This window comes from Leptonychotes weddellii, chromosome 2 (assembly GCF_054177405.1).
Source record: "Leptonychotes weddellii isolate Sample4059 chromosome 2, ASM5417740v2, whole genome shotgun sequence".
In the NCBI taxonomy this organism is placed as follows: domain Eukaryota; kingdom Metazoa; phylum Chordata; class Mammalia; order Carnivora; family Phocidae; genus Leptonychotes; species Leptonychotes weddellii.
The window spans coordinates 177,443,089-177,457,334 of NC_138370.1; the positions used below are offsets into that span (position 1 = coordinate 177,443,089).

Consider the following 14,246-nt stretch of genomic DNA (forward strand, 5'->3'; position numbering starts at 1 on the left):
TGCTTGTGTCTGTGTCCCTAACATACCCCACCTTTTGTGGCTCTCGGGAGAGACTCAGGGTCTGTAGAATGGGTAGGTCATTAGGGGGGTCTGGTTCATGGTAAACCTCATCTTGTGAGGCTTCTGTATGGGTGCGTGTGTGGGGGCCTCATTCTTTCCCCTGCCCCGTAGGATCCACTGTAGCTGGTTGGTCTCCATGCTCGTCTCTTTGAGGAACCGCCAGCCCGGCTCCCAGTGCCACGTGCCCAGCAGTGTGTCCAGAGGGCTCCTGTCTCTCTGCCCCTTTGCCAGCATTGACCGTCGCCCACGTTTCTGATGCTCGTCTCCGGGTGTGTGAGGTGTGCCGGCCTGTGGGGCCACATCACCTTTGTGGCTTCTCCCCTCCTGCGTTGTCCTCTGCGAGTGTGGGCGCTCAGGACTTTCCTCACATACACAGTCTGTGTTTCTTGTTCTCAGTGCTTTGGGGGTGATCGTTGACGGTGGAACTTGCCATCTTACTGAGCCACTGAAGACACATTTAGATAGGAGTAATTTTTTTATATATAATTTTAGTTTGCCTGAGACCTGTTTTTATCCTTAACTCTTTGTAGTAAGAGACAAGCAAAATTGTTTAAATTTTCATTTTGTGCCTTTTTGTTTTTAATGTAGGACAGAGCTTATAGCTCAGCTAAAGAAAAGGAGGAAGGTGGTGGGTGGGGCCATTCTTCTATAACAATAAAACGCCCCCCACCACAGATGTTAAAAAATAAACGTTTACAGTTTTTGCCATGAAAAGAACATACTTCTGCATCTTTCAAGAGATGGCCTTTAGAACCCGTCAGCTGGCGCCCGGTCCTGTGTGTGGCCGACAGGGGGCGCCCAGTGTCCGAATCGAACACCTTGGAGCTTTGAGCTCGGGGCAGGGGTGCCTCTCCCCTGGTGGGTGGGACCCGACATGCACTTGGGTGTGGTGACTCCGTCAGGCCAGGAGTGACGAATCTCACATCTGAGGAATGGAAAGGAGCTCCGTCTGGGCCTCCCCGGGCTCTGGCCTGTTCCGGAGCAGCGGCGTGACAGGGCTGGGGGGTCACGCGGCAGGAGCTCTGCGCCGCCTTCTGCCCCTTCCCCAGCCCTCTGTTCTGCTGAGCGTGGCCAGGCCGCCGACGTCAGTGCTCCCAGGACCGTGGGCCGGCCTCCCCGTCCCGAAGGTGCCCCCTCAGCAGGTTTCCTAAGCAGGGGTGTTGGTGGCCTGCCGTAGGTTCTGGGTAGCGTGCACTCAAAGGCAGGTGCCCGTCTTTGGACAGCCTTCCCATCTGCTATCGTGTGGGCACACGAGGGGCCTGGGTGCCGCTGGGAGCCATCTCGGAGGCTGTGGGGAGATGCGGCCCCCAGGGGAGGGTGGGCGGCTAACAGGCCCAGGTGGGGGCACCAGTGTGAGTGGGCGTCGCGAGCCGGCAGAGGCTGTGGCAGCCCGGGGAAGCGCGATGGCCGTGGGTGGGGGCACAGAGGGAGGAGAGCCCGCAGGTTCCCGAGAGGATGGGGCCAGGCGTGGAGGCAGTTGCTGTAGAGGTGGGATGCTGTCGTGTGCCCCGCAGAAGCTACAGTGGGATGCAGAGGGGGCTCCCCTCTGTTTAATTTATTTTTTTATTAAAAAAAATTTTTTTTTAAGATTTTATTTATTTATTTGAGAGAGAGAATGAGACAGAGAGAGAGATCATGAGAGGGGGGAGGGTCAGAGGGAGAAGCAGGCTCCCCGCCGAGCAGGGAGCCCGATGCGGGACTCGATCCCGGGACTCCGGGATCACGACCTGAGCCGAAGGCAGTCGCCCAACCAACTGAGCCACCCAGGCGCCCCTCCTCTCTGTTTAAAAACAAAGGTGCATGGACGCTGGCTTCTGCCCAACTCCGTCCTACCATCCGGAGCAAGGCGGGGCGCGTGTCAGAGTGGTGGGGGGGGTGTTCCCGGGAGGGGCGGGCAGGGGGGCGTCTCTTGGGGGCCCCCGCTCAGGACTACTGTCTCTCCTTTCTCGGCAGATGAAGGGCGCCCTGGCGGAGATTATCCAGCTGGCCACCCTGGACTCGGACCCCTGGGTTCTCATGGTAGCTGACATCCTGAAGTCCTTTCCCGACACAGGCTCGCTTAACCTTGACCTCGAAGAGCAGAATCCCAACGTTCAAGATATTTTAGGAGAACTTAGAGAAAAGGGTATTTGTGTGTGTGTTTTATGCTGGGAGGAGGGAAACAGGTCTTCCTTTAAACCTCTTTTCTGGAGTGAATTTGGCGTCTAGAGCGTGGCATTTTGTGCTGCGCGCTGTGTACCCAGCCCGCCCCTGCCGCCCCGGACGCTGCCCCCCAGCTTCTAGCTGCACAGAGGCTTTGAGAAACAAGCTTGGGACAGGCCGCTGCTCACCACGCTTGCTGTATCTGAGATTTATTACTGTTTTCGCGTTCACGTGCACTCTCTCCCTGCTCAGCTCATTGAGGCCATGGGTTCTGCCCCTTCAGGTTGCAACTTCAGAGCCTAGAACATTCCTTGGCACAGAGTAGATGCTCAGAAATGTGTCTTGAAAATATCACCGGTTCAGTTGTTTTGAAAGTGAGCTGAAAACCATTTAGGAAATATTCTCAGACGGTCAGAAAGAACACAGAGGAGGAGGCAGGCTGTTCCTCCCCAGGTGCCTCTCCTCGTTTGGAGAACTGGATCTGGCGTGCCCCTTAGAGACGGAACACGTGCTGCTGCTGGCCGAGTGGCTGGACCATCATCCCCTGCAGGTGGCCCCTGACACAGCCCTTTCTCCCCTACGAGGTGACCACCCCGTCACACTATCAGTTTTCACTTGATCTCTAATGGCCCACACACTCCACGGATGCTGCGGGAGCACCGGGAAGTAGACCCAAGATGTCTCTGTCCTGGTGCTTAGCTTGACAAGGGTCCACGTGAGGTCCATGCCCACCTGGGTGACATCTCTTGGGTGGGAAGGGCCTGCTCTGTCTTCAGCTGCAGGTGGGCTCCTTGGCCCCTGGGGGGCCTGGTCCTAGAGGGGCTGGCATGGGGGAGGGGTGCATAGGAAGAGTGGGGGCTGGCTTTGAGCTCCTTCCCCCAGGGTTTCTCCTGAGCTTGGACTCCTGGGTGAACACCCAGAGCCAGATAGCTGCCTAGGTGCTGCTTCTGAGGGCCAGGATGCAGCAGGGGCCGGGAGCGACCACAGGCTGTGACCACCACAGACTTTCCCTTCCTACTGCTGGGGGCGTGTCTCAGCATTTCTGATGCCCTTGGGATGCTTCCAGCACCTTCCAAAAATGGTTCTATTGACGTTCGTCTGGGGTGCCAGGCTGAGCGCAGGCAAACCCAGGATGTAGCGGCTGGGCCACCCATCTGACCAGCAGCCGCGCTGGCGGCCTTGACTGTTGGGTGATGGTGGAGAGGAGCCTCTGGGGAGGCCATGCACTTGTTTTCTGTGTTGAAAACAAAGCGGAAGATCCAGGACCATAAATAGGAGACTGCATTTTGGTTCGCATTTTCACATGAGCTGTGCTAGCTGTGGCCGGGTGAGGGGGACGCAGCTCCTAACGTGTTGTGTTGGTTCTCGAATGAGCAGTGAACGAGTGTGAAGCGTCTGCCATGCTGCCCCTGGAGTGCCAGTACTTGAATAAAAACGCCCTGACGACCCTCGCCGGACCCCTCACTCCCCCAGTGAAACATTTTCAGTTAAAAAGGAAACCGAAGAGCGCTACGCTGAGGGCAGAGCTCCTGCAGAAATGTGAGTGCCCCCCCCCCCCCGCCCCGGAGGCCCAGCAGCGCTAGGGACTCCACAGCTCAGATCACGCTTCTGTCTTCCTCTGTGGTGTTTATTTCTAGAGTTCCTTTAGATTTTAAGAAACTTTGTTCCAGACAGTGGCTACATAAAGTTTTGGGTTGTTTTTTTTTTTTTTTAGAAATGTATTACTGCTATGCTAAACTGTGTTCTGAAGTCTGCTTTAGAACAGAATTTTTAGGTTAAAGTGTCTGTAATCTTTGTTACAAAAATGAAATCTGCAAACCGAGTCACGTGGGCAGGGAGAAAGGTGGCCTCGTGAGGGCTTTTTGAAAGGCTGGGCCTTCACTCTTGTAATTTTGTGTTTTTCTGGAGTTGCAGATGATGTCCCTTTGACCTTAAAGATGTTTGGCCATTTTATTTAATGTTTTCTCAAATAGTGGTGTTATCAAATGCATGTGGAAGGTATTTGCCAGATAAAAAGGCAAGGAAATGGAGTCCTTCAACCAAATGGCAAAACTCAGATTTCAGTTAGCTTTTATTTTGAATGGCCATGGACTTGGTATGAACCATATACATAAATGCCCTGATTGCCAAGAACCTGGTGTCCTGGGTCCAGGGCTGCTCTGTGGCTTCACGGAGCCCGCAGGACGGGGCGCAGGCTCAGGCCCTGGTGCCCCCCCGCCCCACCGCCGCCTTGCGGTTCACCTTCCCCTTCTCCCGTCCCCACTGAGCCATCTCAGGAAATTCTCGTCTCCTTCCTCGTATTTATGCATCTGTGAGGAGAAACAGCATACCTTGCCCGGTGACCGCCGGCGAGACAGAAAGCCCCTTTTGGGGCGTCTGGAGTGCGGTTCTTTCTGCCCCCTGGCTCTGCTTCCTTGAGAGTAGGGTTTGCTAAGCAGAAAACAGGACGTTGGAAGCGGGGCTGGGCTTCTCAGGAACGCGTGATGCTTATTTAGGAAAAGAGGGCTCTGAGTCTGTACCAGCGCGTGCAGATCTGGCTTCTTCGGGAGCAGATTCAGTGAGGCGTCGCGCCCCTGCGGTGACGGGCGCGGGGCTCACCTGACGCAACCCTCTTACAGCCACCGAGACGGCCCAGCAGCTGAAGAGGAGTGCGGGGGTGCCCTTCCACGCCAAGGGCCGGGGGCTGCTCCGGAAGATGGACACCACAAGTAAGGCGCGCTCCCGGGCAGGCCCAGGTCTGAGCTGTCCCTGGCTTGTCGGAGCCTGGGGCTCGGCCTCAGAGTCCGGGTCCGTCCTTGTTAGCAGCGTCGTTTTTAAGTGTTGAGATCTGCGCGGGCCACAGGCCCCGAAGGCGCCCTGTGTGCTGGTGAAGGGAACACGTGAAATGAGGAGAGAGCTCAGGGTTGAGTTCAGGTTTTCCACTTGCAGAAGGACCTGGCAGTTCATGTGTGAACACGCTAAGAGGAGCCTGACCAGAATTTGAGGGAAACGCTGGTTCCCCCCGCCGAGTAGCGAGCACAGGCGGGTGTGGGTCGGTGTGGGTCGGTGTGGGTCGCTGCCAGACCTGCTCTGTGGGGGGAGGGAGGGGGCGCCCCCTGCAGATGGAGGTGGTGGCCCCAGGTTGTGTTGTCAGGCCGCACCTCCCGCCTCCCTCAGGGTTGGAAACAGCCCTGCACACAAACAGAACGGATGCTGTGACGAGAAAGCCCGGTTGCCCTGGGGCTTGTCCCCAGAAGGCACTGGACAGAAAACCCAGAGGGCAAGAGGGCAGAACGGCCATTCTCCCGCGTCCCAGGGCCCAGGGCCGACCGAACAGCAGGGAAGCTGGGTCACCTGAGATGCACGCACCTGTTGGAGCCCAGGGGGAAGCCTTGGCGGGGGACGTCCCGTTCTGTAGGGCCTGCCCCAGCGAGGTCCTGAGGGCAGTGGCCTGGTCACTGTGCCCTTGACACAGCGTCCAGTTCAAGGTCCAGCGTGCTTCCCTGGTCCTGCTGGCGGCGCCCGCGTCACAGTGTGAGATGGGAGTGTGGGTCTGTGTTCGAGCGCTGAGATGGGGGCCTGGAGGCGGCGGGGGGGGGAGGGCGCCAGATGCCCGGGGACGGGGACGGGCCCTGTTCGGGAGGCACCATCCCTGTGTGCCAGGCGAGTCCGTTTCGACAGACTGGGGACCAGACTCGGTGGCGGGGGGCGGATTCTGTCTGCAGGGCGTTTGGGCATCTAGCCGTGGACAGACCTGATCACCGGGAGGTGCGAGAAGGAAGCCAGGCTGAGTCCCGGGGTGGTGGGTGGGTGTGGGTGTGGCAGCTTTGTTTTTTGGTGTTTTTGGCAAAAATGTCATAGATTGGCTGTGATGTCATCACTCCCTATGGCCTCGCTCTTTGACTTGATGCCTGAGTGCTGGGCTCCCTGGAGAGGTGGCCCCTCACCCCCTAAGGCCCGGGGTCACTGGTGCCCTGGTGACGTCACCTGCAGCACCTCAGAGACCCAGCCAGTCCATGGGAATCGGGGTCACGCCTGCTGAGCATCTGATGGGCTCGTGGGGGGCGGGCGGGGGGCACTGGGCCTCGCTCCCGTCCAGGGGGCTGGCGGAGCGGCCTCTGCTTCTTGTGGAACAGCGTGGAAGTGGCAGGGGACAAGGCACTCCCTCGAGTCCTGCTGTGCGGGGCAGCCCCGTCCCAGGCGGCCACCGACGGGCGCTGTCCTCTCCGCAGCCCCGCTCAAAGGCATCCCGAAGCAGGCGCCCTTCCGAAGCCCCACCGCCCCCAGTGTCTTCAGCCCTGCCGGGAACCGGACCCCCATCCCGCCTTCGAGGACGCCGCTGCGGAAGGAGAGGGGAGTGAAGGTGGGCACTTCCCCGCTGGCGTCCGCGGCCTCGGCAGCGCGGCCCGGCGCCCCTCCCACGGCGGTCACGGGCGGGCTTCTGTCTGTTTCGGCAGCTGCTCGACATCTCTGAGCTGGATATGGTGGGCGCCGGCCGGGAGGCAAAGAGGAGGAGGAAGACGCTGGGTATGTACGCGGGGCTCCCGGCAGGGTCGTGCGGGTCGGGCCTGCGCCCCCGACCGCTCCCTCTTCCGTTTCTCGCGCCACTGGCGACCTTTGTGTCGTGACAAGATGGTCCTTAACGGGGGAGCCGCGATCACACGTGGCAGACCTTTGCCGAAAGCAGCTCACCGCGCGCTCTGCCCGGAGACTGGCTTTGAAGCGCGCACTCGCTGCGCGGCTGGCGGGGCCCCTCCTGCACCCCGGGGACCCGCACGTGGGCTGCTGCGCTGGTCGGGGCACCGGCGAGGACTCTGCTTTGTCGGCAGATGCGGAAGTGGTGGAAAAGCCGGCCAAGGAGGAGACCGTTGTGGAGAACGCCACCCCGGATTACGCGGCTGGCCTGGTGTCCACGCAGGTGGGGCTGCGACCCCGATGGCCCGTCTGCCCCCCGGCCCCTCACGCGCCGTCGTGCGCGCTCCCTCTCGTCTCGTCCCGGGGTTAGCCACACAACGTGCCCTGTGGGTGGCAGCGCCGGCCGGAGGCCCTGACGGGGGGCATCGCGTGGGCTCTCTGGGGGGCTCCTTGGCGAGTCTCCTCACTGCTGTGCCTCGGTTTCCCCCCTTTCCGGTGGAGGTGGCAGTGCTGGCCTTGCAGGAGGGAGGGAGGGAGGGAGGGCGCGCGCTGGCCGTCGGCCCCTTGTGTGGGGCGTGAGGCCTGCCCGTCACTGGGGAGGTCGGCGGCCACACGGCCTGCTGCTTGGGAGTCTGGTCCCCGCAGACCGTGCACGCGCAGCGCGTGGGTTCAGGGCCACGGGCTAGGAGCTGGAGGAAGGCCCCGGGGCCGCGGTTGTTTCTGGGTAGTGGCTTAGTTTCCTCCTGTTGCGGGGCTGTTCCCTCATTTCCTGCAACGAGGGAGTCTTCCCGTCGTCGCTTGCTTTGTGGTAAGAGGAGACCTCGAACAACCTCCTCCTCTCCTGAGCGGCGGCTGGTTTGGGAAGCTCCCGAGGCAGAAGGGGGCAGCCCCGCCCCGAGGAGAGCGGAGCCCGCTGTCCTGCCTCAGGCTTGGGGACGGAGGTTTACGCCGGAGCCAGCCCTGGCCCCCCCCCCCCCCCCTGCCTCCAGGAGGGACTGTAAACTCTTGTGTTCCAGAAACTCGGGTCCTTGAACAGCGAGCCGGCACTGCCCTCCACGAGCTACCTGCCTGCCACACCCAGCGCGGTCCCAGCCTCGTCCTACGTCCCCAGCTCCGAGAGCCCGGCAGGTGAGCTCCCTGCCCACCCGCTGGGGATGGGACGGAGTGGCATCTGCCTCGGACTCGCTGCCACGGGGCTGCCGTGTCCTCCTTCCCGAGCCGTCGCTGGTGCTGAGTTTCCAGGAGCGAACCCAGAGTTTTCAGCTGCTCTGCCTTTTCTGGGGGCAAACAGGCAGCGGCCCCTTTGCATAGTGCGGCGGGAGCACGTGCTGCTGGGGGCGGGGGGTGGCCTGGCTGACTGTGCCTCGGGGCTCAGGGGTCCCCTCACGGTCCCGGCCTCTCTGAAGAAGAGGAGGAGGACCCAGGGTAATGGCCTCGCCTCTGGGGCTCTCACTCCACTGGGCTTGGCTTTGCCCACCAGGAGCTTGGTCCCGGGAGCGCAAGTGGCCAGAGAAGGGCCGCGGGGGCCAGCGGCCTCATCAGGCTGGAGGCAGCGGCCTTCCTGTCTTACCAGGGCCGCGGGTGGGGGCGAGGGCGCCGGGCCTCGCACCTCATCTGCGGGCCTGGGGAAGCCGGAGACCTTTGGCTCCAAGGTGGGGGTCTCTGTCCCCCGCCGTGGGGACCCGGAGCTGAGGTCTCAGGGTGAGCAGGGTCGAGTGGTCGGGGCCTGGGAGGTGGGGCAGAGCCTGCCCAACTTTTCCGGAGCGGGGGGGTGGGGGCAGGGGCGGGGGTCCCCGGGCCCGGCCGGCCCCCTCACCAGATCTTGCTCTGCTTACAGCACCGTCTTCTCGGGAAGCCGGCCTGCAGGCCAGCCGGCCGCCCGAGGAGCCCAGTGCCCCCAGCCCCGCGCTGCCGGCGCAGTTCAAGCAGAGGGCCCCCATGTACAACAGTGGCCCGAGCCCGGCCGCATCTGCGCCTTCGACACCCACCTCCCCGCTGACGCCCACCACACCTCCAGCCGTCACCCCAGCCGCCCAGACACCTCCGGTGGCCATGGTCACCCCACAGACCCAGCCCCCTGCTCAGCAACAGCCCAAGAAGAACCTGTCGCTCACGGTAGGTGTGCCTTAGGTGACAGGCGACAGCCACCAGGAAGGGCATGTGGCCTCAGCCACCCACACCTGCAGAGTGCCGGGCAGGGGCCTCCAGGTGGACACGGGCGGGGCTGCTGGCTGGGCCTGGGTACCCACACCCCCTCTCCCCATGCTTGCAGAGAGAGCAGATGTTCGCTGCGCAGGAGATGTTCAAGACGGCCAACAAAGTCACGCGGCCCGAGAAGGCCCTCATCCTGGGCTTCATGGCCGGCTCCCGAGGTGGGTGTGCACGGCTGGCCCCGAGGGGGTGGGTGGGGGGATGAGGGCCCCCCCGCAGGGTGGGGGAAGGGGCTCCCCGCCACCCCCCCGCGCCCCGCCCAGCAGCCCCTGCCCTCCGCAGAGAACCCATGCCAGGAGCAGGGCGACGTGATCCAGATCAAGCTGAGCGAGCACACGGAGGACCTGCCCAAGTCGGATGGCCAGGGCAGCACCACCATGCTGGTGGACACCGTGTTCGAGATGAACTATGCCACAGGCCAGTGGACGCGCTTCAAGAAGTACAAGCCCATGGCCAACGTGTCCTAGGGGCCCCCCGCCCCCGCCCGCCTTCTCTGCGGGGCTGAGGGACGACCTGTGACCGGCCCGCAACTGCTGCCGAGCCCCAGCCCGCGGAAGCTTTTAGGTTCATTTCTCGGGGGTGTTCTGGACTTACTTTTTAAATTTTAATATGGGTTACCTTTTGTGTGATTTCAGATACTTTTTTGGATTCAATATTGCATTTTTGAATGTTAAAGTTAACCAAAAAAGTTATAACTTCCTAATTTTAGCGACAGCTCTGCCTGTTAGACTTTTATCTTTTTTTTATTTTTTTCTTAAATTCCACTGACCGTGAGGGAGGGCTCTTCCTTGGTAGCGCGCCGCTCTTCCCGTCCCACGAGGTTGAGGGGACCAAAGTGAGGCCCAGCACAGTTGAGAACGGGGTGGGGACGGCCTGCCACGTGCCCCGGAGCGGGAGACGCCGGGCCGCACACGCCACGCGCAGGTTTTGTATTTGTCTTTTGTACGGTTGTGAGCATTGAGACCAGTCTTCTGGTGCCTGTTTTCATTGTACAAACGATCCGAGTAATTAAAGTATAGCTTTTCTAAAGAAAGCCCCGGAGCTGTGTTTCGGGCCAGCCTGGCCGCTCTGCTCCAGGGCCGCAGGCCCTCTCGGGGTGGGGGGCGGGTGGGGGCCGCAGGACGGTCACCCCCCTCTGACAACGGCCAGAGGCTCTTTATCGGAGAAGACAGAGGACCTGGAGCTGAGCGAGCGCCAGCTGAGAAGAGTCGGCAGCTCCTCTCCTGACCGGTTTCTCCTTTAATGGGGATTTTCGGTAATCAAATTATTTACCCCAAGAAGGGGGTGGGCATTTTTCCAGAAGGAATGCCCCACTTACTGTGTCTGGTATTGGCTGAACCTCCCGAGGCCCCGTCAGCCTCTCCCTGGCAAGTCGCGAGCGGGACGGCAGTCGGGGGACGGGGGCATGTCAGGGCTGTGCCAGGTGCCAAAGGAACTGGAAAAGTGGGAAGAAGTCCCAAACTTCAAAATGCAATCCCATATAAAATAAGTTTAAGAAAAAAAAAAAGCCTTTAAAAAAATTTTAATACAAAAATACTCATACACAGTTTTTCAAACACAATGTCCCACTTTAAATGCTATTTTCCCCTGACTGGAAGTTCTCACGTCTACAGTTCAGTCTGTTACCCCCCAGAAGGAACTTCAAGTTTTTAAGTCTATCCGGACTGGTGAGAGCACCGAGTGTTCCTAAAAGGAGCCTGACCTCATCCTGTAGGAAGCTCCGACGCCGACAGACCATTTCAGTTCGTATTTAATTTCGGACAGGGCGTTTCACATCTCAACAGGGTACGGCGGACACCACGACGCCCGTGAGCAATTCACTCTAGTGACTAACAAACACCCAATGCCATGCTGCTCGGAGGATCGAGAATTGGGCAACAGTCATTTGTGTTAATTTTCATCAAAACAGGCTTATCTGTAGTTCTGGAAGGTGGGCACTAGACACCCTGTGGTTTGTGTGGTCAGGGTCACAACTTGAGAGGCATCCGAAGCGCGGGCCTGAGCGTGTGGGAGGCCCGGGAGGCGGGGTGTCGTGCGCGGCTCCTCGCATGACGGGGCAAACGGTGTCTCCCCCGCGCGCCGTGGGCGCCATGCTCGACTCCCCTAGTGGTCCCATGTCATGAATGCCGGGGTGGACACGTTCCCGGGCCCGACACCCGGAGACCGGTGCTGGCGCGGGCAGGCGCGACCTTGCTGGGGCCACGGTGCCGGCCATTCCCGATGCTGAGGAATCCGGAGATGGGGCAATTTTCGCTTTGTTTCTGCTTCATGTTCATGACAAAGGACTGAAGCTGATGTTCAGAAAGACCGACTCCCCCTACACGAGCTCTCCCTCTGACTCGGAGCGAAGCGCGTTGGCCGCCGTGGGAGAGCCCTTGGGCTCAGCCGCCACGCTGCAGCCTGGTTGTACTCAGATTTATAAACCGGTTTTCTAGAGGTTTTTCAAAGTTAGTGTTATTTGCTCATTAGTTCAACAGTTTTTGGAAAGAGGATAACCATATTTAAAATAATTTTTCCAGTATTTCCTTCAGAAAGGTCGTAGAATTTGAAAATATCAAAGTGACTCAAGAAATCACAAGATTTTTACTACGTCAAATACAAAAATAAGTTAATCTGCTCCCCAAAGTGCACTGCAAGCCCAGTCTGATGGTCTGACTTCTGCAGAAGTCCCTTCGCTGGTGGGAAAGGACAAGCGAGGCGCGTGGCCCGCACCCCAGGCCCCGAGCCTCGGAAGAGCGGACTCCTGCAGGGCCCCCACGGCCTCGGGCCCTGGCCCAGAGCGCCGCCAGACCCGTTGCTGGAACAACCTTCCAAGTTGTTCGGGGAATAAGGAGCATAAATCTATACAACAATCCAGTATTTTCTTAGGACGATTTGAGAGTAATTAAGAATTCTAAACTGAGCCCCCCCCCCCCACCCAGTCCCCGTGTCTTACCAAAGCAAGTGCATTTCCGGAGGTCACCTGAGCCACATGCAGGAGTCAACTGATGACCAAGGTCCCGTATCTCCTGGGTCGCCGTGTATGGCTCCTTTCTCCAGGACGGCGGTAGGAGAGGCACCAAAGGGACCGCCACAGTCGGTAAAACTCTGCTCTTAGTGCTGGGGGAGGCGCGGGCCTGCAGACACCAGGGAGCCTCACACCAGGAGCAGATTCTTCCCTGTGGTCAGAACCTGGCAGAGACCACCGCCCCCAAGAGCTCACGTCACAGAACCACGGAGAAGCCGTGACCAGGGCTCTGGGTCCAAGGACATCCTGCAATTGTGCAAGGAGCAGGAGACCTCAGGAGCAGTTTTCAAGAAGGGCTGTGTATACGTCTCTGCAGGATACATGTCCTCCTTAGGTTATCTTAAGAAGAAAGAGCAGAAGACAGCATCTGCCGCTGAGTATCCCCTTCCCTCCCATTGCGAGCACGGAGACTGCAGGCCCCACGGAGGGCACGCGGGTGGTCTGACAGGACCCCTGCCCTCGGGGCGCTCCGGACTCCCCACAGTCAAGAGGAACTTCGAGAGAGAGACGACAACTTCATATTCCCAGCAGCTTCTCACTTTGTGGGGCTGGGCCTTCTAATAAGGGAAAGTTAGTGGCCATCTCCCGGGGAAACCCAGGCCGGGCGCCCGCCCGCTGCTGCGCCCACGGCACAGGCCCGGAGCCCCGGCGCGAGCGCTCCTCCGCGGCGTCCCGGCTGAGCACGTTTTCCACGAACAGACCCACACGTGTGACTCAGTGGCAGTAACTAGATGGGACCGCTCTAAACTCCGGGTCTCTCCTCAGACCCTGAGGGAACCTTTTTTGGACATGCACGTCCCCCACGTGCTCTGGGTCCCCAGGGCGGCAAGCACCTGCCCTGCACCCAGCCGTCACCACAGGGCACAACGCAGCTTCTACAGAGCCACTGTCACGAACTCCTCTCTTGACACAAACTCACTACCGAGTTCCGCTCCTTTCGCTGGGACGACTCGGGGCCGCATCAGTAAATACACATTTCAGTCGGTGGTAATTTGTGAAACAAGTTTAGCAAAAATATATTGAGAATAAAAGCCAGAAACTGGTAGAGAAAAGCCAAACGAAACAAATACACACAGTCTTCCCCCAGATGTTGGCAAGAACCGAGTGCGTTCAGGAGGCAGGCAGGTGAGAAGCGCCAGCCCCAGCCCGCCCGGGAGGGGCTGGGCCGCGCAGACCCCACACTGGGAGGCCGACGCCGCGGCGCCACTCGGTCCAGATCCACGTCAGCACGAGCCACGGGGGCACCTCACGACAACGCTACCTCTACCACTGCTCCCGGGGCCGGCTTCTCACTAGGATGGAAAAGAAGCGTTTTGAGGAAAAATTTCACATTAGTACGACAAAAATCATACGGCTGTTTCGTGAGAGCAAAATAATGATCAAAATCATGGTTTCCAGGGAATCCAGGGTCTGAGTCCTTGCCCAGGCCCCACCCTGGTCTCTCCTGAGTGATGAAGACCGGTAAGCAGGCCAAGTAACATTGTTAAGATTAAAGAGATAATAGTGATCCTTTAGAAAAATACTACTCTCTACGTTTCGGGTGAGATAGAAACATTTCATATGCCAATTACTTTTCAATTATAACTTTAACCTACAAAAATAGAGTGGGAGGGGACCTTGACATTCTCAGAAATTCAAGTGTAGCTGTAATGCTGTGTACTAAGGCTTGTGTGTCCGGGAACCTTCTGAACCTCGCGGCCCAGACGGGTCGTCAGTGCAGACGCAGCGGGCGCTGCTGAGGATGGCTCAGTGGTGGACAGGCGCTCCCCCCCCAGGAGGCCTACACGGCTGGGTCCTCCGGGCCAGTCCCCCGCGTGGCCCTCTACCCTTGGATCTGGCCAAGCCGCTGCCTGGCGCTATTTGCCTTCCATGACTCTCCGCCAGCACCTTCTTCTCTTCCTCTTCCCCTTGGACTTGGTGGGCTCCAGAAAGGGTTTCTCAGTCTTGGCGCTTCGAGCCGACTCTGCCCCCAAGTCGTGCTCGCAGCAGTAGGACCGCCCGTCCTGGGTGGAGCTGAAGGCTGTCCCGTCCTGGTGTTCCTTGCAAAACGAATTGGGGCAAAAGTGGCAAAACAAAGTGGAAGGTCTGCCACACACGTCACAATGATGCCAAGGACATTCCCACTTCCCTGCAATGAAACATGACAAATTAGCAGAAGTGACAGAACCGAACAACTTCTAATCTCTTCATGGTTGAAAACCAATTTTAAAAC

At 59.3% G+C, this 14,246-nt stretch overlaps 2 protein-coding genes across 2 annotated transcripts in view; one reads left to right on the forward strand and one right to left on the reverse strand.

Moving 5' to 3' along the window:
- Positions 1 to 1,978: 1,978 nt before the first annotated feature.
- NELFA (negative elongation factor complex member A) lies at positions 1,979 to 13,380 on the forward strand. The gene is made up of 10 exons (XM_081812773.1): positions 1,979 to 2,185; positions 3,580 to 3,741; positions 4,821 to 4,910; positions 6,414 to 6,544; positions 6,639 to 6,708; positions 7,011 to 7,099; positions 7,833 to 7,944; positions 8,654 to 8,931; positions 9,089 to 9,188; positions 9,310 to 13,380. Exons 1-10 carry the CDS (start codon positions 2,014 to 2,016, stop codon positions 9,492 to 9,494), a joined length of 1,389 nt encoding a protein of 462 aa, XP_081668899.1. The 5' UTR covers positions 1,979 to 2,013; the 3' UTR covers positions 9,495 to 13,380.
- NSD2 (nuclear receptor binding SET domain protein 2) overlaps positions 13,023 to 14,246 on the reverse strand; it is a 58,395-nt gene continuing 57,171 nt past the window's right edge. The window contains 1 exon segment of the mRNA XM_081812775.1: positions 13,023 to 14,162. Coding sequence (XP_081668901.1) covers positions 13,891 to 14,162 — 272 coding nt within the window. The 3' untranslated portion in view covers positions 13,023 to 13,890.